Genomic DNA, 22,760 nt, shown 5'->3' with positions numbered 1-22,760 from the left:
GTGGTTATGTGTTCTCTCCACGTACTCCACCTTCCACTCACATTACCAAGACTTCCATGTCGGATTGAATGAAGTCTCTAAATTGGCAATTTGTGTGAATGTGAGTATGAATGGCTGTCGGTTTATAACGCTATACAGTATGTGTGTTGTGATTGATCGGTAGCCAGTCCAGGATGTAGGCCACCTCTCGCACTCAGATAGGTTCTAGTTTAAATGGATTGCTATAATCATCTAGGTGGCACGGTGGAATTAGCTGTAAAGTGTTAGCCTCACTGTTCTGAAGACAAGGGTTTCAATCCTGGCCCTGGCTAAGTGGAATTTGCATGTTCTCCCCGTGCCTACATGGGTTTTGTCCGGGCATTGTGAGTATGACTGTTTTCTGTCTTCATGTGCTCTGCGATTGGCTGCCAACCAGTTTAGAGTGTACCCTGCCTCCTGTCCAATGACCACTGATATGGGCACCAGCACTCCCACGACCCTTGTGAGGATAAGCAGCTCGGAAAATGGATGGATGGATGTTTGGAGGCAGGAGGTAGAGAACTAAAGTTCAGGGAAGCAAGGAGGCGAAGCGGAAGTTTCAACAAAAAATGATTTTTTTTTTTACAAAAACACGCAATCAAGTCACTTGGAAAAACGGTAATGCAAACATAAATAAGTCCCAAAAATCAACAATCAACATGAGAAAGAAACAGAGTAAACTCAACAGAACAAAACTAGAGATATGATTTACTTCAACAGCAATCAACAATGAACCAACAAGGAGTGAAAGAAACCTCAAAAACCATATCCAAGAAAACTGATGAGATGAGGATCACCTGGAGAAGACACAGGTAGGTGAGGGAATTAATTGGTGGACATAAGAGACTTTCCCGATTAGAACAAGTGGATACATAATGTAAAATAAGACAACATGAAAAATGGGAAAACATGAAACAAAATTATATAATCTAAACTAAAACACAAACCGTGAGACGAATGCTAGTAGGATCTGGTGGAGGCTGCACAACATGCTTTCCTGGAGCAGAGTCGGGTGAAGGCCATACACCGTGCACTGCTGGAGCAGGTTTGGATGATGGTTGCACAGTGTGGATCACCGAAGCAGGGTTGGGAGACAGCCGCTGGATAAGGTCTGCCAGAGTAAGGTCGCGTGTCACGCACTGGACAAGTGCCACCAGTTTGGGGCTAGGTGGTGGCTGCTGGACAAGCACCACCAGAGCAGGATCGGCTGGCGCCTGCTGGATGAGCACCACTGGAGCAAGATCGAGGGGTGACCACATAGAATGTGCTGTCCTGCTGGACAAGCGCCACAAGAAGTGGGTTAGGTGGTGGCCACATAGTTTATGCTGTTGGAGCAGGGTTGGGTAACAATCGCTGGAAGAGCACGGTAGTGCAGGGTCAGGTTGTGCTCGCTCAGCATTTTCCACCGGGTCAGAAGTTTGTGACCACACAGTGTGCGCTGGAGAAGCATGCTGGAGGTCCAGAGTGAGAGACTGGTGTCTAGGGGCAGGCACAGGATATGCATTCTCCATTCCAGCCTGCCGCCAAATAAGTTGGGGAGCACTGGAAAATAGAAGAGCAGAGTGTGCAGGAACTAGATAAGGTGAACTCGGAAAGGTGGGTTGTACAAGATGAGGTGAAAAAGTTTGAACAGAATGACGTGACTTTGGGGCACATTTGGGAGAGTGTAACTGAGTTGGAGGCGTGACAAGATGGGCATTGACATTGGTGAAAGTGGCTCAGGGGCGGAACAATGGGAGGATAATTTACTTGAGGTTGTTATTTAAAAAGTGAAGTCCTGGATAGATGGCAAAAATAAGTGCCCAAATAAAGATCGGAGAGAAAAGAATCATACATTGATACACAGGGGCCTGAAAAGGGGAATGTGAGTCAAACTGAATAGGACAAGAAAAACAAGGAGTGGGAGGGGACAGGATCAAAATAAATATCGGAGTCAGAATCAGAATGGAGGTAAATTAAATTGGGGTCATCATCACAGTCAGAAAAATCTGTTGCAACTGTGGTCAAAGGTGGTCCAGAAAATGGATGGAAACAACATTAAAAAGTAGCCTAATGATGAACATTTTGGAAGAAAGGTACCTTAATCCTCCTCCTGGAAGCTGTCACATTCTGATGGTGGATGGGCGAGGATGTTTCCCGGTGATCCTGGGAGCTAAATTATCGGGGGCATCACGCCTCTGGTAGGGTTACCCAAGGAAAAAAGGTCCTAGGTGAGGGACCAGAGAAAGGATCCCAAAATATTCATGAATTGAGGTTTCCTTTGTCCGGACGTGGGTCACTGCTGGCTGCCCTCTGGACCCAGGCCTTGCAGGTGGGGCTGGAAGGTGAGCGCTTGGTGGCCGGGGTTGCACCTACTTGTACATAATTTTTGAACATTTGTCGAATAAGGAAAAAAGTCAGTGTTGTTGCTATTATTTTTAAGACATTATTTCAGTGTAAAGAAATTAGGCTGGGTAAGTTTAGGTCTCGAATATCCTACCCTATAACCCTTTTCTAGTTAAAGATGACCCAAAGGTTATTATTTTAATCATGCATAGACCTCCAAGATACAAAAGAAACTTAAAAGAGGATTTTTCAGAGCCGCTGTCATTTATTTGTACTGACTGAAACTCTTCTTCTTCTTTTCCTTTCGGCTTGTCCCGTTAGGGGTCGCCACAGCGTGTCATCTTTTGCCATCTTAGCCTATCTCACGCATCTTCCTCTAACCACAACTGCCCTCATGTCTTCCCTCACCATAACCATAAACCTTCTCTTTGGTCTTCCTCTCGCCCTTTTGCCTGGCAGCTCCATCCTCAGCACCCTACCACCAATATACTCACTCTCTCGCCTCTGAACATGTCCAAACCATCGAAGTCTGCTCTCTCGAACCTTGTCAGCAAAACATCCAACTTTGGCTGTCCCTTTAATGAGCTCATTTCTAATCCTACCCAACTTGCTCACTCCGAGCGACAACCTCAACATCTTCATTTCTGCCACCTCCAGTTCTGCTTCCTGTTGTTTCTTCAGTGCCACCGTCTCTAATCCGTACGGCCTCACCACTGTTTTGTAAACTTTGCCCTTCATTCTAGGAGAGACCTTTTGCCAGCTGTTTCAACCTGCTTCGACCCGTTTCTTCACTTCCTTACCACACTCACCATTGCTCTGGATTGTTGACCCTAAATATTTGAAGTCGTGCACCCTCGCTATCTCTTCTCCGTGTAGCCTCACTCTTCCCCCTCCACTTTTCTCATTCACGCGCATATATTCTGTTTTACTTCAGATAATCTTCATTCCTCTTCTTTCCAGTGCATGTCTCCATCTTTCTAATTGTTCCTCTGCATGCTCCCTGCTTTCACTGCATATCACAATATCATCTGCGAACATCATGGTCCAAGGGGATTCCAGTCTAACGTCATCTGTCAGCCTATCCATTACCACTGCAAACAGGAAGGGGCTCAGAGCTGATCCCTGATGCAGTCCCACCTCCACCTTAAATTCCTTTGTCACACCTAAGGCACACCTCACCATTGTTCTGCTTCCATCATACATGTCCTGTACTATTTTAACATATTTCTCTGCCACACCAGACTTACGCATGCAGTACCACAGTTCTTCTCTTGGTACTCTGTCATAGGCTTTCTCGAGATCCACAAAGACACAATGTAGCTCCTTCTGACCTTCTCTGTACTTTTCCAAGAGCATCCTCAAGGCAAATAATGCATCTGTGGTACTCTTTCTCGGCATGAAACCATACTGTTGCTCGCAGATACTTACTTCTGTCCTGAGTCTAGCCTCCACTACTATTTCCCATAACTTCATTCTGTGGCTCATCAACTTTATTCCTCTATAGTTCCCACAGGTCTGAACATCCCCTTTGTTCTTAAAAATGGGAACTATAACACTCTCCCTCCATTCTTCAGGCATCTTCTCACCCGCTAGTATTCTCTTGAATAAGTTGCTCAAAAACTCCACAGCCACCTCACCAAATTGTTTCCATACCTCCACTGGTATGTCATCGGGAACAACTGTCTTTCCATTTGTCATTCTGTTCAGTGCCTTTCTAGCTTCTCCCTGATATCACCATCTGTTTTTCTTGGTGTAAAACTGAATTATTGCTTGCAGAATATCTTTTGCAATGCATGTTGAAAACTAAATGATGCTCCCAAACAGGTGTACGGTTAATGTTATGTTGTCTCCTATATTTAAAATACAGAATTAGCTTTTTGGGCAATGTATCGTCTATGCTTTCATCCTCAATCAGGTTGTGCCAAGGTGGATTTTGAATTTGAATACATTGGTCAAAAACTCCACAGCCTTCTCTCCAAATTGCTTCCATACCTCCACTGGTATGTCATCAGGACCAACTGCCTTTCCGTTTTTCATCCTTTGTAGTGCCTTACTGACTTCCCCTTTACTAATCATTGCCACTTCCTGGTCCTTCACACTTGCCACTTCAACTCTTCCTTCTCTCTTATTTTCTTTTTTCATCAATTTCTCAATGTATTCTTTCCATCTATTTAGCACACTACTGGCACCAGTCAACACATTTCCATCTCCATCCTTAATCACCCTTACCTGCTGCAGATCCTTCCCATCTCTATCCCTCTTTCTGGCCAACCTGTAGAGATCCTTTTCTCCTTCTTTTGTGTCCAACCTGGTGTACATGTCTTCATATGCCTCTTGTTTAGCCTTTGCCACCTCTACCTTTGCCCTGCGTCGCATCTCGATGTACTCCTTTCGCCTCTCCTCAGTCCTCTCAGTATCCCCCTTCTTCTTCGCGAATCTCTTTCCTTGTATGACTCCCTGTATTTTGGGGTTCCACCACCAAGTCTCCTTCTCCCCTTTCCTACCAAAAGACACACCAAGTACTCTCCTGTCTGTCTCTCTGATTACCTTGGCAGTCGTTGTCCAGTGTTCCGGGAGCTTCTGCTGTCCATCGAGACCCTGTCTTACCTCTTTCCGAAAGGCCGCACAACATTCTTCCTTTCTCAGCTTGCACCACACGGTTCTCTGCTCTACCTTTGTCTTCTTAATCTTCCTACCCACCACCAGAGTCATCCTACACACTACCATCCTATGCTGTCGAGCTACACTCTCCCCTACCACTACTTTACAGTCAGTAACCTCCTTCAGATTACATCGTCTGCACAAAATATAATCCACCTGCATGCTTCTACCTCCGCTCTTGTAGGTCACTATATGTTCCTCCCTCTTCTGGAAATAAGTGTTCACTACAGCCATCTATATGCTTTTTGCAACGTCCACCACCATCTGTCCCTCTAAGTTCCTTTCCTGGATGACGTACTTACCCATCATTTCTTCATCGCCCCTGTTTCCTTTACCAATATGTCCATTACAATCTGCACCAATCACAACTCTCTCGCTGTCTGGGATGCTCAGAACTACTTCATGTAGTTCCTTCCAGAATTTCTCTTTCAACTCTCGGTCACATCCTACCTGTGGGGCATAGCCGCTAACCACATTATACAAAACACCCTCAATTTCAAATTTTAGTCTCATCACTCGATCTGATACTCTTTTCACCTCCAAAACATTCTTAGCCAGCTCTTCCTTTAAAATAACCCCCACTCCATTTCTCTTCCCATCTACTCCATGGTAGAATAATTTAAACCCTGCTCCTAAACTTCTAGCCTTACTACCTTTCCACCTGCTCTCTTGGATGCACAGAATATCAACCTTTCTCCTAATCATCATGTCAACCAACTCCTGGGCTTTTCCTGTCATAGTCCCAACATTCAAAGTCCCTACACTCAGTCGTAGGATCTGTGCATTCCTTTTTTTCTTATGACAACGGATCCGGTTTCCCCCTCTTCTTTGTCTTTGACCCACAGTAGCTGAATTTCCACCAACGCCCTGCAGGTTAGCAGTGCCGGGGGCGGGCGTTGTTAACCTGGGCCACGACCGATCCTGTATGGGATTCTTTAGATGAACGCTCATATTTGTTTGGCAGTTTTTACCCCGGATGCCCTTTCTGACGCAACCCTCTGCATTTATCCAGGCTTTGGACCGGCCTACAGATTGCACTGGTTTGTGCCCCCTTTGGGCTCCATTAAAAAAAAAAAAAAAAAACATGTTTGGATGTAAACATGTAACAATACAAAAACATGTATTAATTGGGGACTTTAAATTGCCCTTAGGTGGAATTGTGAGTGTGACTATTGTCTATGTCCATATGCCCTTGGATTGGCAGGCAACTAGTTTAGTTGTGTACCCTGCCTCCTGCTCGATGACAGTTGGGTTAGGTTCCAGCACTCCCACGAATCTTGTGAGGATAAACGGCTCAGAAAATTAATAAATGAGTAAGAGACTTTAACGTTCATGTTGACTTTGAAGGCCTTGTGCAGGACCACCTCAAGAGCGGTCAGGTCTCCAACTGGAGCCACTGCACTTTGCCTATTGAGCAAACAGATCTGCGGATGATGCTATCAACGTGGGTCTGCACATCATCCTTGAACATCTTGACAGTGAGGGTACCTATGCGAGGATTCTGTTCATGGACTTCAGCTCTGCATTTAACACAATCATCCCTGAACTCCTCTCCTTCAAACTTCTTCAGCTCAGCATCTCGCCTGCCTTCTCCCCCTGATCTACAACTTCCTGACGTGCAGGACACATCAGGTTAGGCTAGGGGACACCACCTCATCCATGCACACTATCAACACCGGGGCACCCCAAGGCTGTATCCTCTCCCCTCTGCTCTTCTCGCTCTACATGAACTACTGCACCTCGTGGCATCTGAATGTCAAACTCCTGAAGTTCACAGATAACGCCATGGTCATCGGCCTCATCAAAAAGGCGACGAGTCATTGTATCGAGAGGAAGTGGCGAGACTGAAGCTTTGGTGTGGTCAACACAACCTGGCGTTGAACACTCTAAAGCAGAGGTCTCAAACTCAATTTAACTGGGGGTGCCTGGAGGCAGTCTGGGTGAGGCTGGGCTGCATCAGGACTTCTACAAGAAAAGCGCTGATAAAAACATCCCAAATGTTCTCAAATATCTTTATTTTTTAACATAAAATAAGATGAAAATAAATAAGTAAGTACAAATAAACAGTTCTTTAACCTTTAACTTTCTGAACATGAATGGAACATTGAACATGAACTGTTATGAATATGGCTTCTCTTGCCTACTTCTTGCTGGTAGAAACCTGGCAGCACTTCTTCACACATAGCCGAACCACATTTGGCTTGAGGAAGGAAGCAGTTGAGAGCCTCAGTCGGGCTTGAAGATGTTGATCAGTAAGTCTGGGCCTGTATTTGAACTTATTGAAGTTCAAGGTGGAGAAGAGCTTTTTGCACAACTATGTGCTCCCAAAAAGGAAGTCAATTCTCTCAAAAATTGCCCAAGCTTGTCTGCTTCTTCACTCACCTCTCTGAACTCGGCTTTGAGTTCAGAGTTGCACTGAAGGTCAATGAGTTCCATTTGAAGCACAGGAGGGGAATGTTGGACATCAAAGGAGAAGGGATCTAAAAACAATTGAAATGTGACTCTGTGTGTCTTGAAGTCTGTAAATCTGTAATCAAATTCCTCCTGCAGCTTCAAAATGGCCTCAACATACCCCTCAGCACTGAATGGTGTGCCTGCATCCACGAGTGCCTTGCATGCTGGGAAATGGCAAAGGTTTGTCTGAGAGAGCTGGGCTTTCCATAAGACAAGTTTTGTGCAGAATGCCCTCACGCTGTCATAGGCAGCACTGACAAGTTTCTCCTCCTAGTTAAGGTGGTGGCTTGTGCACCTACGTCACCGAAATCATGTGACTGGCCATATTGCTACTCAAACAAAGCATTGTTCAATACTAAGTCCGTTGAGAGGAAATGAAAATATGTCTTATAGCACGATGCCCAGAGTTTTGTCCAATACCGTTAAACATTTAGAAGGTGATAATAAATGAAGGTAGGTGGAAAAAATTAGAAACATTTGGCAAAGAGGACCCATATCTAATGCAGAAGTCGATGTTTTCGCCGATAAGAAATTGGATATTGTTGGAGGACGCTATTTTTCCTCCACGTTAGTTTAATTTCGGGTAGTGAGAATTTTATAATAAAGGCTGGAGACGATGAACAGTTTCTTCGAAGAATTTAATTACAGAATATTCCGGGAATTTATGAGTTACAGACAATGGCTGTAGAGAGCAGATCACAAGTGTCAATGTACAGAGAAAGCACACATCCTTTATCTTGTCAGAAGGGCAGACCATGAGCCGTATCAAACCTGTGGCATGACATCAGGGGTTTCCACTTAGACAAAGGGTTTCTGTCTCAACCGGTTCTAGCTGGCAATGGATTATTACAAAGTTTCTAGTATATAATTCAGCAAAGTGAGCCTATGTGCAGAGATGCGGGATATCACTCAAGGACACAGCTAACTACAGAGCAGAGCCCCATTGAGGACATGAGGAAATTATGCAATCATGACTAAATATGGGCATAAGACATACTTCAATGTACACATGTATCTGGTGAGTAAGTCGTCGCGATATACATGGAAAAGTTTGAAAGCGTCTTAAAGTCTGGACGCATACAAATATTTCATTGCTGGATCTGTTCTCAATCAAGAAAAAATCCCACGTCGTGATGGACCCACTCGGATTTTTTTCAATAAAAATACCAATTTTTAAATAAATGACCCCTGGTTTTACACAAACCACATTCATTAACTATGATTGGAAGAAAAAAAAGAGGATGGGGAGTTGGCTCCTCCGTACACGGAAGCGTATTGCACCCACATGCACACACACACACTTCTAAACCTCCCTTCGGCAGATGTTTTTTTTTTTTTTTAATATGCATTGTTCTCAAATGAGCCAACTTGGCATTATAAATACTTCTTCATAATTTGAGATTGAAAATAATAATTCCTACCTGAAATGAAGTGATCGCTACACGTGTGTATTTGGTTGGGCACCAGCCATCACTTTTAATTGCCGAAATCCATCGATCTTTTCTGGTCTTTTCAGCTGGTATTCCATAGAATGATCTCTTTGAATATCTGTTTTGCCTGTTGTGACAACCAAAAGCACAACATCTCTCGGATATTGGAAATATTCTCCTCCGGTTCAATGTCTCCCACAATGTCGAGCAGCTCTGTTTGACTGGCAATATGGTGCTGTGAAAATGCTGATGTCACGTGCACGAGCTCGATTGGTCGTACTGAGCGTGCAAGTGATTGAAGTTGGTGAGGCATTGGACTTTTTAATTTTGATTGTGTCTCTCAGCTCTCGTCTAATGTCGCGAGTATCCAATAAGCTCGGCGAATGTCCCGCCCTCGAGAGCCATATTCCTTACAGTGATTGGTTCATTCAGCTCCGCATACAACAAGTTTCATTCATATTAAACTTGTGGGCCACACTAAAATTAATCTTTCATATTACGATATGGGTCTCAGTTGGCCCGGGGCCACAAGTCTGAGACCCCTGCTCTAAAGACAGTGGAGATGATTGTGGACTTCAGGAGGTATCCTCCACCACAGCTGCCCCTGTTGCTGTCCAACTGTCTTCTGTCAACCGTCGAGACTTTCAAGTTCTTGGGAATTAAAGGACCTCCAGTGGAGGACGAACATCAACTCCATCCTCAAAAAATCCCAGAAAAGGATATACTTCTTGCAGATTCTGAGGAAGCACGGACTGTCACAAGAGCTGCTGAGACAGTTCTACACAGCGATTGTCCAATCAGTACTGTGTACCTCCATCACAGTCTGGTTTGGACAGGACAAACTCAGACTGCAACGGACAATCACAACACGGATTGTCAGCACCATGTTACCCACAATCGAGAACTTGCACGCAACACGAAGTAGGTCCTGAGAAGGCTGGATCCTTTCGTACCGTCCACATCCTGGCCACCAGCTCTTCCAGCTCCTTCTGTTGGGAAAGCGCTACAGATCAATGAAAGTCAAAAGTAGCAGGCATTCGAACTGTTTTCCCCCCTGGGAATTAAGTCATTAAATTCTTGATCAGCGGACCTTGTATTTTTCTGCCTTGAGCCATGTTAGGACACTCACTCACACCCTGCTGGTCCAATCAGTACTAGTAATATATTTATATATAAATTTTTTATATTTACTTCTTTAAAATATTTTGTAGACCACACGATTCATCACTTTAAACTGCTCCCTTTGCACAATTGACCTTGTTAACACACATATCAATATAGATTTTACATCTTGCACATCTTATAAGGAATAGTTCCAATAAACAGAAATTTCTCTTGTTCTTGTTGCTATGTTGTTCCTTGTTTGTTCTGCATGTCGTATCAGGGTAGCACCGACTACCGGAGAAAAATTCTTTGTGTGTTTTTACACACTTGGCCATTAAAGCTGATTCTAGTTCTGATTCTGATTCTATCAACAACATGAAAAGAACAATCTAAAGAACTCTTTAGATACTAGACGCATTTGTCCTCTTTCAACATATTAAGACTCCAACCCCTACACAAGGCCACATCTTAGTTGTCTACAGATAAAGTTGATTTAATTTAGTTAGTCAGCATGAGACAGCAACAGTTTTCTGAAATAATCGGTAAGAACTTCAACAACACGCATACTCTGTGGTTGACAAGCTCACCCCACCACTCCGAGTCAGAACTCTTAACACTAGATAAATGCAATGAATTAGCTTTTTTTTACTGGAAAAAATACAACCCTCCCAGATAAATATCAGCAGAAATGAACAAAATGATAAAGGCTACTACATCTGAAGAATCCCAGGAAAAACTCAATTGTCATGTCAGAATTTGAAACAGTTGACCAAAAAAATTTAGAGAAATTGGTTCAACAGCTGAAACCATCAGTGATCTGTCTTAACTCAATAATATCTGACTTTTTTCAAAGCTATTGCAAAGTCTATGCTAGGTGATTTGCAGTAAACAATCAATTGCTCACTTCAGTCATTTCAGTTTCCGAAAGTTCTTAAAGCAACTGCCATTAAGTCAGTTCTAAAAAAAAAAATAATACAATGCTGGATGCTTCCATGTTAGGGAGGTATTGACCCTTCTCAAATCTCCCTATCATAGTCAAGAGTGAATACTGACTCAGGATAAGTGTCAGTTCTGGTCTTGTTAGACCTCAGTGCTATAAAGTTGAAGATTAAGAGGAACTTCATCTTTCAGTATGCCAATCATCCAAACCACACAAACAAACCAACAAAAGAACAGCTTCATCATAAATAGATTAAGGTTTTGGAATAACCCAGCCAGATTCCAGACCTGAATCCAATCAGAGATCTGTGCTGTGATCTAAAGATACTAGCTTAAGATAAAGAGATGCTCTTGCAATGTAAGTATAAATAATAACTAATAATAATAACTAACTAATATAAAAAAATTGAGTGCTGGAATAAAATCCCAAGGTGCTACAACAAAGTATTAATTTGACTTTTTTCCTTTTACAGATATTTTTCAATTGATTAGAGTAAGTTTTGCGTTTGTTAATCTTGGACATTTTTTTCAAATCAGAAAAACCTGCCATTTTAAGTAGGTTGTAGACCTTACATATCCACTGAATGAGTAAATTTCTGGCATCAACCTATTACTGTATCAGCTTGATAAGCAGCCAATTTCTTCTGTTCAAGACAGATGGGAGAACATAACATAATTTACATATACATATTACATAGATATGAACATAATTTTACTTTTCCTGTTAACATTTCCCCTCTTTTTTTTTTACATGCGTATCAATCTAGAGCTTGTTGAAAAGGATTTGTGAGACTATGAACCAGTATTTTCATGGTATTCCCAGCTGCCTTATGAGGCTCAATGAGCTATTGTTGTAAAAAAAATAATAATTATAATAAAAATAAAAAAAAAACAATTTCCATCAGCGTTAATTGGAGACCCTAAATTGCCCCTAGGTGTGATTGTGATCGCAACTGTTTTGTGTCTCCTTGTGCCCTGCGATTGGCTGATAACCAGTTCAGCGTTTAACCTGCTTCCTGCCCGATGACAGCTGGAATAGGCTCTAATACTCCCGTGACTCTTGTGTGCATAAGCGGCTGGATGGATGGATGGATTTCCATCAGCACAAAACAAGTATCACACAAAAATCCCAGTTTTTCACAAAAAATACTCAAGACACTACTTCTACTCCATCGAGAGGACTGTACATTAGTGCATAAGCGCCATGGTGATTTATTTTGTGACCATTTGGCCAATCTGTGAGGAAATTTGGACTAAAGAGCTTTCTTCATCTTTTTCTGTTTCACTCAATCAGGTAGCCAGCAAGCATTGTGTTAAAATCTGTAATTGATTAAGTGTAACTTAGCAATGTGACAACATTGTACATTCACTAAAGTTTTGGTTCAATCTGATCATCCACATTTTTTTTCCAGCAAAGGATTTTTTGTATCATCTTTTGTATGTTTGAAATGTGATGCAAAACATAGAAAAACTGGGTTTTCAGCTGGTGTTTTAACCTTTCTTTTTTCTGTCTTGACAGCATATTGTTCGCAGATATTGTGGGTTTCACCAGCATGGCTTCACAGTGTACTGCGCAGGAATTGGTCAAATTGCTGAATGAGCTCTTTGGGAAGTTTGATGAACTTGCTACAGTGAGTACATAGCTGTTTTTGTCTGCCATAATCAATTCAGTGAAATCATAACAAAAATGTGATGGATGAAGGAAATAATTTAAAGGCACTATTTAAAAGTATTTTGAGATGTGGCTCTTTTTATTAATTACGATTTGACTTAATTTTCATAAGGTCAGTCTGGACAGTTCTTTGCTTCCAGTCAAAAGCAAATTGTTTAGAGATGGCCATTTTTTTGTTCGAACACGGCACGCAAAGCAATATCCATAAGGACATCAATCCATCCATTTTCTTTGCCGTTTATCCTTACGAGGGTCATGGGGAGTGCTGGAGCCTATCCCAGCTGTCAACGGGCTGGAGGCAGGGTACACCCTAAACTGGTTCCCAGCCAATCGCAGGGCACATAGAGACAAACACTCATACTCACAAACACACTTAGGGGCAATTTAGAGTGTCCAATTAATGTTGCATGTTTTTTTTTATGTGGGAGGAAACCGGAGTGCCCAGAGAAAACCCACACAGGCACGGGGAGAACATGCAAACTCCACACAGGCGGGGCCGGGATTGAACCCGGGTCCTCTGAACTGTGAAGCCAACGCTTTACCAGCTGATCCACCGTGCCATAGTTGGATGAATTTAGCATGGAAGAAAATATAAAGCACTTGATATTAACCCCTTCTGTGTTTGGCTAAAATGGAGATAGCAAGCCATCCCCATCATGTCATCCATTGACCTCAAGAATGTTCTTCAGAATAAATAGTGAAAAATTCCCACAGACACAGCACAAAACCTCACACTAAGAACTCCCAGTCCAAAACCTCACACTAAGAACTCCAGCAATCCTGTGACCCTCGTGAGGATAAGCGGCTCAGAAAATGGATGGTGAAAGAAAGAAAATAAGCATACAAAAGTGAAATAAAACATAATGTGATACATTTAATGCATCCAGTGCGGATGACAGAGAGAGAGAGAGAGAGAGAGAAAGATAACAAAATTAAAATTTGGTCTGGACCTAGTAATTACCCTGCTATTATTTTGCACTGACACAGCAAACTCTGGCAAACACTTTCAGTCTACTCACGTACGTAGATCAGCTGGTCTCTGGGTGTGGTCTCTCTGCGCATGTCACAGAAGCACGGAGATGGGTTTGGTGGCAGTAGAAAATAAATGTTGGAAAACAAAACAACAGACAAGAGAACACATCCTTGGGCCAATGGTGCTTGTGGATGAGTTGGTGTTCCCAGCCTCACCTGGTGTGTCCTGCCTATCAGGAAGCTATAAATCCAATGGCAAATGGCTGGCAAAACAGTGAGCTGGAGAATCTTGGAGGAGAGTAGTTTGGGAATGACAGTGCTCCACCCAGAGCTTAAGTAAGATGGCAGCACGTACTAGTGCAGCGGCTTTTTATTCCTCAGTAGAGCAATTTTTTGTGTTTGCTTGCTTGTGTGCTTGAGTTTTGCCAAGCAGAGTTTATATATAGCTGACAGGGGCTCATAACTTATGGACTACAAGCCAAGGTAGATATTACGGATGATTTCCATAACATCCCTCCAGACATCATGAGACCCAAAGGCTCCTCGTAGATTGTTATCAGGAGTACCATGTGGCGCCGTCAGCAGAGAGGATTTAGAAGCTGGCCTGCCGGCCATGCCTGCTTGCCAAGTTGCGAAGACAGTCCCACAAACCACCGCTCCCAAGCATCTTTCTCTCAAACGCCAGATCCATTGTGAACAAAATGGACAATATGAAGCTCCTGCTTGTTGCAAATCACTCTGTTTGCTGTGGTCTCAAATTCACAGAGACATGGCTACAATGGGAAATCCCCAATGCTGCTGTCCAGCTAGTAGGGTGGTGACAGGAACGCAACAGAGGCTTCGGCAAGAGCAGAAGTGGAGGTCTATTTATGTCCATAATGACTCATGCTCACAGAGCCGAATTATTGACAGTTATTACTAACCGGATATAGAGTCTTTGTCAGTCTCACATAAACCCACTTACTTGCTAAGCTAGTTATCAGACTTGATTATTACAGCTCTCTACATCCCACCTGATGCTAAGACTAACATTGCTCTCAGCCACATGTATGACACTGTAAATAAACACTAGAGGGCTGACCCTGAGAGAGTACAGATCATTGCTGGAAAATTTAACCATGTCTGAGAACTTTTCATCCCAATTTCACCCAACATGTCAAATGTTCCACCAGAGGAGGGAATACACTTGACCTTGTGTATTCAAACATCAAGCAGGCCTGCAGAGCAGTACCCCTCCCTAATCTTGTACTGTCTGACCATATATCCCTGTTCATGGTCACAGCCTATGCCACTCTCGTGAGGAAAATAAACCCCACTACAAAATCTATTAACATCTGGGCTGCAGATGCTCTCCCTGAATTGCAGAACTGTTTGGATGAGAAAAGTCGGAGCTAATTTCAAAACTAGTGGCGCATTTTAAAGACAATTCAATGTGTGGCTTAGCATAAAGTGCTGGAGCCAGGGGAGAGAGTTGGTGCCACCCTATGTGTATCAGTAGTTGACATGTGGTTGCCATGGCCCCGCCAAATGAAGGAAACCCATTGTGTGATATTAGTTCTGTTTGTAGATATTCTGTCATAGTCAGCTTAGTGAAGGCGAGGAAGTCAAGGCAAAGATGCAGAGGACCCAAGTGCAGTCACGCAAGAATCAAGGTAGGAGTCCAAGAATCTCGAAAAATATTTAATTTGATAAACAGCAAACTAAACAGTCCAAAAACCAAGTAATCAAACTAACAAAGAAAACCTTATATAAATCTAAACTGCGAACAAAACAGATGTGGCATAGTGAGACAATGCCATGGGCATGAACTGACATGACTTCAACAACCAACCATTGGACCGACAAGAACTGAAAGAAACCAGGGAGTTAAATACACAAAGATAGAAGAGCCCACGAGGGTAACCTGGAAAAGACACGAGTGGCTGGACGGAGCTGATTGGTGAACATCAGGGAGGAGGTTAAACCTTATCAGTTGGACACAGCTAACAAAATGAGCACACGAGATATGGAACACAGGAAATATGAAACAAAACCAACCATACCAAAACATATACCGAATTTATTGTCTAGTCTAGGTATGTTGGAAAGGAATGGATGGAAGCAGTATTTTGTCTGGGTTATCTTTTAATTTAAATGATAGTCTGTACAACAGCCACTTTTCTGCGTCAGATTAAGCCCCATCTGCTTCTTCCTCTGTCATCTTACGCTGCTACACGAGTCCACTCCTTCGTAGGCTGCCGGGTCTTGCTGAGTAATGATCATAACTGCTCATAGTGAGTGTTGTAGTTACAAGCACAAAGTCACAGCATATTCATGATTTGCTGGTGCTTGTGATTAAATGCCAATTTACTTTTGTCCTGTAGGCAAAGAATTTTGGTGAAAATTCAAGGTATGAGCCCTCACCTTTTGTTTTGTGTGAATTAAGAATAAATCATCTTGGTCAAACCAGAAAAATACAAATAATATAAAAATACAAAGCAGTTGTATTGTGTTTAAGACAATATAATCACACACAATACAACACATAACAACAAACTAACACAAAAGTAGAAGTTATGTACAAAGACAGTTTCATCTAGCCAAACAATGCATCGTTGAACGAATGTTCCTAATAGGCGAATGTTCTTTCCAATGAATGTTCCAAGTATGTGAATGTTCCAGAAATGTCCAAAAGATTAAAGGCAGAAGGCAGTGTGGCGCCCATCTACAGTGAAGAAAATAAGCATTTGAACACCATCCTTAACTGCAAGTTCTCCCACTTAGAAATCATGGAGGGGTCAGAAATTTTCATCATAGGTGCATGTCCACTGTGAGAGAGATAATCTAAAAAGAAAAATCCAGAAATCACAATTTATGATTTTTTTTAATGATTTATTTGTGTGATACTGCTGCAAATAAGTATTTGAACAGCTGAGAAAACTTCTTGTTTTCCTTTCGGCTTGTCCCGTTAGGGGTCGCCACAGCGTGTCATCTTTTTCCATCTTAGCCTATCTTCTGCATCTTCCTCTCCAACCCCAACTGCCCTCATGTCTTCCCTCACCACATCCATAAACCTTCTCTTTGGTCTTCCTCTCGCTCTTTTGCCTGGCAGCTCCATCCTCAGCACCCTTCCACCAATATACTCACTCTCTCACCTCTGAACATGTCCAAATCATCGAAGTCTGCTCTCTCGAATCTTGTCTCCAAAACATCCAACTTTGGCTGTCCCTCTAATGATCTTATTTCTAATCCTATCCAACCTGCTCACTCCGAGCGAGAACCTCAACATCTTCATTTCTGCTACCTCCAGTTCTGCTTCCTGTTGTTTCTTCAGTGCCACCGTCTCTAATCCGTACATCATGGCCGGCCTCACCACTGTTTTGTAAACTCTGCCCTTCATCCTAGAAGAGACTCTTCTGTCACATAACACACCAGACACCTTCCACCAGCTGTTCCAACCTGCTTGGACCCGTTTCTTCACATCCTTACCACACTCACCATTGCTCTGGATTGTTGACCCTAAATATTTGAAGTCCTCCACCCTCGCTATCTCTTCTCCCTGCAGCCTCACTCTTCCACCTCCACCTTTCTCATTCACGCACATATATTCTGTTTTACTTCGGCTAATCTTCATTCCGCTCCTTTCCAGTGCATGTCTCCATCTTTCTAATTGTTCCTCTAAATGCTCCCTGCTTTCACTGCATATCACAATATCATCTGTGAACATCATGGTCCAAGTTGATTCCAGTCTAACCTCATCTGTCAGTCTATCCATTTCCACTGCAAACAGGAAGGGGCTCAGAGTTGATCCCTGGTGCAGTCCCACCTCCACCTTAAATTCTTCTGTCACACCTAGGGCACACCTCACAATTGTTCTGCTGCCATCATACATGTCCTGTACTATTTTAACATACTTCTCTGCCACATCAGACTTCCGCATGCAGTACCACAGTTCCTCTCTTGGTACTCTGTCATAGGCTTTCTCTAGATCCACAAAGACACAATGTAGCTCCTTCTGACCTTCTCTGTACTTTTCCACTAGCATCCTCAAGGCAAATAATGCATCTGTGGTACTCTTTCTAGGCATGAAACCATACTGTTGCTTGCAGATACTTACTTTTGTCCTGAGTCTAGCCTCCACTACTCTTTCCCATAAACTTCATTGTGTGGCTCATCAACTTTATTCTTCTATAATTCCCACAGCTCTGAACATCGCCTTTGTTCTTGAACAGCTGAGAAAACCACTGTGAATATTTGGTACAGTAGCCTTTGTTTGCAATTACAGAGGTCAAACATTTCCTGTAGTTGTTCACCAGGTTTGCACACACTGCAGGAGGGATTTTGGCCCACTCCTCCACACAGATATTCTCTAGATCAGATGGGTTTCTCGACTGCCGCTGAAAAACATGGAATTTCAGCTCCCTCCAAAGATTTTCTATTAAGTTTAGGTCTGGAGCGGGGGCGCTGTCGAGCAGCGAAACAAGATGGCAGCATACAATTGAGGCTCCGCTCAACTCCGCATAAAAACATTTTACTACCCGAATAAAAGTGTAAGAGTGACTTTGAAAAATGTCTGAGACCACATCAACGACCAGTGGTAAAAGCTCTGGCCGGACTCGTGGCACACAAAAGCCAAAATCTAATCAGCAGCACAGAGAAGAGCACGAGGAGGCCTGTGAAAGCGTGGCAGACATGGCGGCTGTGCTAACGGAGCCAAAAGCCCTACACTCGGATTTTGTTTCCAAGTTCGACAAAATAAACTGCCATTTCAAAGACATGAACAACTCTATCAACGCTTTGGAGCAAAGCATGGTAGAGGTCAGGAACAACGTAGCCTCCAACACAACGGATATAACTGAAGCCAAGGAGCGTATATCACCCCTGGAAGATGATTTGGAGGTGGATAAAGCGGAGCTAGCTACTGCTGCTAAACATCTTGCTCTTTTGGAAACCAAGGCGGATGATTTAGAGAACCGGGGGCGCCGCAAAAAACCTTAGTCTGTTTGGCCTACGTGAAAATGCTGAAATGAATCGGTCCTTGTTGGAGTTTGTGGAGCATGAGTTACCAACATGGTTGGAACTAGGAGGTGACAGGAGCTTCACTCTTGAGCGTGTACACCGGACTCTGGTGCAGCCAAAACCAGGGCAAAGTAGAGCTATGATCATTCGATTTCTAAAGTTTCAAGACAGAATTTGTTCTACGCACCGCTAGGCAGCTCAACATTACCCATGAAGAAAACAAGCTCACATTTGCACCAGATTTGTCGGTCGAAACCATGCGCCAACACAACGAGTTCAACGTGGTGAGAAAGAAGTTTGTGGAGAAAGGGCTTTACTGTGGATTCCAGATTTACCTCTGCAAGTTGCCAGTCCTACATGAAGGAAGAATACAGCTGTTTACCATGCCTAGAGAAGCTGAGGACTTTTATCAGACAATCACTTGAACGTTATGGTGAGATTCATGATACACTCTTATGTTAGACCTTAATAAGTTGTGCCCCTCTACCGATTTTTGGTTTAGTTTATATAGTTATTGCTCAGTGTGGGCTTGGTCAAAATTTATCATTTTTAGTTCATTTGACCTATTATTTTTTCTTTTGATTTTATTCATTTATTTATTTTTGTGGAGGGGGGAAAAGAGTAAGTTCCGGGTATGCTAGATTTGCTATCGTATTATTATTATTTTTTTTTAGTGGCGGGTTGGGTGGATGCCACCATTTATGTTTCTTTCCATTTTTCGTTTGCTTGAATAGTTTTCCCACTGCTCCTTAAGGTGGATTGGTGTTAGTCCCCATATCTGTTTTACTTAGAGTAAGGGATGGGGATGTTTTATAAATTTTTGTTTATAAAGGTTCATGTTATGTTGTTTAGTTTAAGTTGCACAGACATTATGTTAATCCAAGTCCCTGTTTTGATAAGATTGTATTATGTATGCTTATGGAAAGTACAAGTCATAAAATTTTTGATTTAAAGATTACAAGTTGGAATGTCAGGGGTCTTAAAAACCCTAATAAATTGAAACAGGTTATTAATAGAATTAAATTATTGAATGCTAAAATAGTACTCCTTCAGGAGAGTCATTTGACTGATTTAGAAATCAAAAAGGTTAGAAATAGGTGGAATGGAAATGTACTATATGCATACAATAATTATGCACTGTCACGACCCATCGGAACGGAGGTAGGACCCAAATGTAGGAGGACACGGGAGACGCAGAGGTAATTCGGGAAAAATGTTTATTAATCCAAGGTCGGGGATCGGGCAGGCAGAAGTCGGTACACGGGAGAACGATCAAGGAAGGCAGAAGTGTCAAAGGAGTCAGGCTTATGGGGTCGGTCGGAGAACAGGCGGAGGTCAGTGCACACAGGAATACGATCAGAGATACGGGGGTGCTCGAACGGGGCATGAACCTCAACGATCTACTGGAGGACCAGTCGTCACCGGGTCCTATAAGTACCGGGTGGAATCAGCCTAAACAAGGTGCAGGTGTGTGGCGACTAATTGGCTGGCCACGCCTAGCCTGGGCAGGATGCCAGGAGCATGACAGTACCCCCCCCCCAAGGCGCAGCTCCCAGATGTGCCTAAACAAAAGAAACAGAAAAAAATTAACAAATCCAGGGTCGGGTGGAAGGGGGTCCGGAGGCGGGCAAAACCCCAGTCAGCCCCCCCCCAACCCAGTCTGTTGGCCATCAAGGCCACCAAACGCGAGGCATCCGGGTGGACGGGTCAGGAGGACGACCCAGACGCCAAGCACCAGGATCCCCACGGGGCAATTCGGGTGGACGACCTCGGTAAGGAACCCAACGGCGAAGCAGGAACCACAACAAGGCATGCAACAGCTCCGGATGAAGGCCTCCCAACCTGTGGTAGCGAGGCGGCCAGGGATTGGTCGCTGCCTTGGCGAGGTCCGGAAGCGGCCGAAGCTCGGTGGTCAACGTGGCATGGGTCTCAGACGACCGTGGACCGGTCGCCATTGAAGCAGGAGAGAAAGTTGCCAGCCACCGAGACTGGGGTGCCAGGAGGCCGTATACCTGTCGCTGTTGAGACAGGAGCGTGGAGCGGCCTTGGGCCAGTCGCCGCTGGTACTCCTGGACCGGAACGTGAGGCGGCTGGGGAACCGTCGCTACCTCCCGGACAGCAACGTGAGGCGGCTGCGGCACCATCACCACCTCCTGGATGGCAACATGAGGCGACAGTCCTCCTGGATGGCAACGTGAGGTGGCGGCGACCTCACCCCCTCCTCCTGGACGGCAACGTGAGGCAGCGGCAGCATCACAACCTCCTCCTGGACAGCAACGTGAGGCAGCGGCGGCATCACCGCCCCCTCCTGGATGGCAACGTGAGGCGACGGTGGCACCATCGCCACCTCCTCCTGGACGGGAACGTGAAAAGGCAGCGGCGCTATCACCACCTCTGTGGGCTCGGCTGGGGGAGGAGTCGATGGATGCCGTGACATGAGAATCGGTCACCAGCGCATCTGTCAAAACCGCGAAGTGAGCAAGGCAAGGCGGCGGGTCTGTTCCCACTGTTACGTGAGCTTGCAGTGCATTCGTTGATACAGCAACGTGGCGTGGCACGGTGGCGGATCCATTTCCACGGCGACGTGAACGAGAGTAGACAGAGAGTCAGTTGAAACTGCCACGTGGGTGTGTCTCAGGAGCGGGTCAGTTCCAACTGCCGCGTGAGCATGAGTCAGAAATGAGTCCGTGGAAGCTGCGTGTGGGCATAAGTAATTAACGAGTCCGTCGAAACTGCAAAATGAGCATGTCTCTGCAGCAGATCCATTGCGACAGCGACATGAGCCTTGCTTGGTAGCGGATCCGTTGCCATTGCCGCGTGAGCAAAAGTCGGTGACGAGTCCGTCGCAGTTGCAACGTCAGCGTAGCTCGGCTGGTTCTTTAATCCTTGCCGGACCTAGGCTGTGAGAGCCGCCAATTCGGCGCTCTGCCGCTCTATCTCCACCCGCATTACGCGACAGAACACCTCTTGATTTGGCAGCCCCTCCTCCCTCTGAGCTGGAAACTTCGCCACCAGCTGCGGGTCTTCCGGTTTCACCGTTACCGGCGAGGAGTGGGAGGACAGTGTCTTAGTCGCCGTGCAGCGGGAGGCACAAGGGAGCGCCCTGCCTGGGCATCTCATCTGGCCGCCACGTGAAGGTCCCGGGTCGATGGCCCAGCGGGTTCCCCCAAAAGGATTGGGGAACTAATACAATTCAGGATCCAGCAGGACGGTATGTGATAGTCCAGGGTACTATTTTCTCTCTCGCATTAAATTTGGTATGTGTATATGATCCAAATGAGGACAATTCTAAATTTTTTGAAGACCTTTTTTTCACAATTTGTGCTCTACATGGGTCAGTTATAATTGGCGGTGACTTTAATTGCACATTAAATCCTGTGTTGGATCGTACTACAGGTTTAGATCCAAGTAAAGCAACAACAACGAAAATTTTAAAACAATATAGTCTTGATTTAAATTTAGTTGAAATTCGGAGATATTTTAATCCTTCTAAAATGGAATTTTCATGTTATTCAGGCTCCCAGAAATCTCGATCGCGCATTGATTACTTTTTTGTCTCTCAAAACCTTCTGTCATAGGTTAAAAACTGCTGGTATGACAGTATAGTGATTACCGACCATGCACCAATATCTATGAATATTCAAATAGACAAACTTTGTCACTGTCCCTGCAATTGACCCCTCCGTGGATATTGCGCAATCCGCGTCACTGACCAATCAGAGGCCAGAGATCTGCATAAACCAAAGCCCGTTTTTGCTCCCGCCATTTTCTCAGACAACATTGCATAGTCCAGTATAGGTTTTGTTAGCGTTTTATCGCGTATTTGGGTTATTTAACAAAAAATATGGTTAAGAGGTGTAGTCACGGACTTTGTAATAGTGACAGGTATCCTCAAAGGCTAGTTGGTGGAGTTCGATTCGTATCCTTTCCAAAACCGAAGACCCAGTACGAAAAATGCCTTCGATGGATCAAACTTTGTGGAAGACCGCATCATCAACTAAATCCATCTAATATCAACCGGAACAGATATGTTTGCACGAAGGTATGCCCTATATTTGATTTTCAATACATCTCTCGTATAAATGAATTCGAAGTTCTTCGCTAGCATAACACTGCTGCGTGTGATTGATTGACACACTTATTCTTTGTTGAGCGATATTTAGCGATGATCGGACTGCACAAACGTG

The 22,760-nt window shown here is 44.0% G+C and overlaps 1 protein-coding gene across 1 annotated transcript in view; it reads left to right on the top strand.

Annotated features, from left to right (window-relative positions):
* LOC133503554 (adenylate cyclase type 1-like) overlaps positions 1 to 22,760 on the top strand; it is a 126,465-nt gene that overhangs the window by 11,641 nt on the left and 92,064 nt on the right. Inside the window, exon 5 of the mRNA XM_061825265.1 lies at positions 12,451 to 12,562. Within this exon, the coding sequence (XP_061681249.1) occupies positions 12,451 to 12,562 (112 nt within the window). The remainder of the gene's footprint in view (positions 1 to 12,450; positions 12,563 to 22,760) is intronic.

The sequence above is a fragment of the Syngnathoides biaculeatus genome, chromosome 7 (genome assembly GCF_019802595.1).
Source record: "Syngnathoides biaculeatus isolate LvHL_M chromosome 7, ASM1980259v1, whole genome shotgun sequence".
NCBI classification, from domain to species: Eukaryota; Metazoa; Chordata; class Actinopteri; order Syngnathiformes; family Syngnathidae; genus Syngnathoides; species Syngnathoides biaculeatus.
The sequence above is the reverse complement of the archived record's forward strand: the minus strand, read 5'-3'. Positions and strand labels throughout refer to the sequence as shown.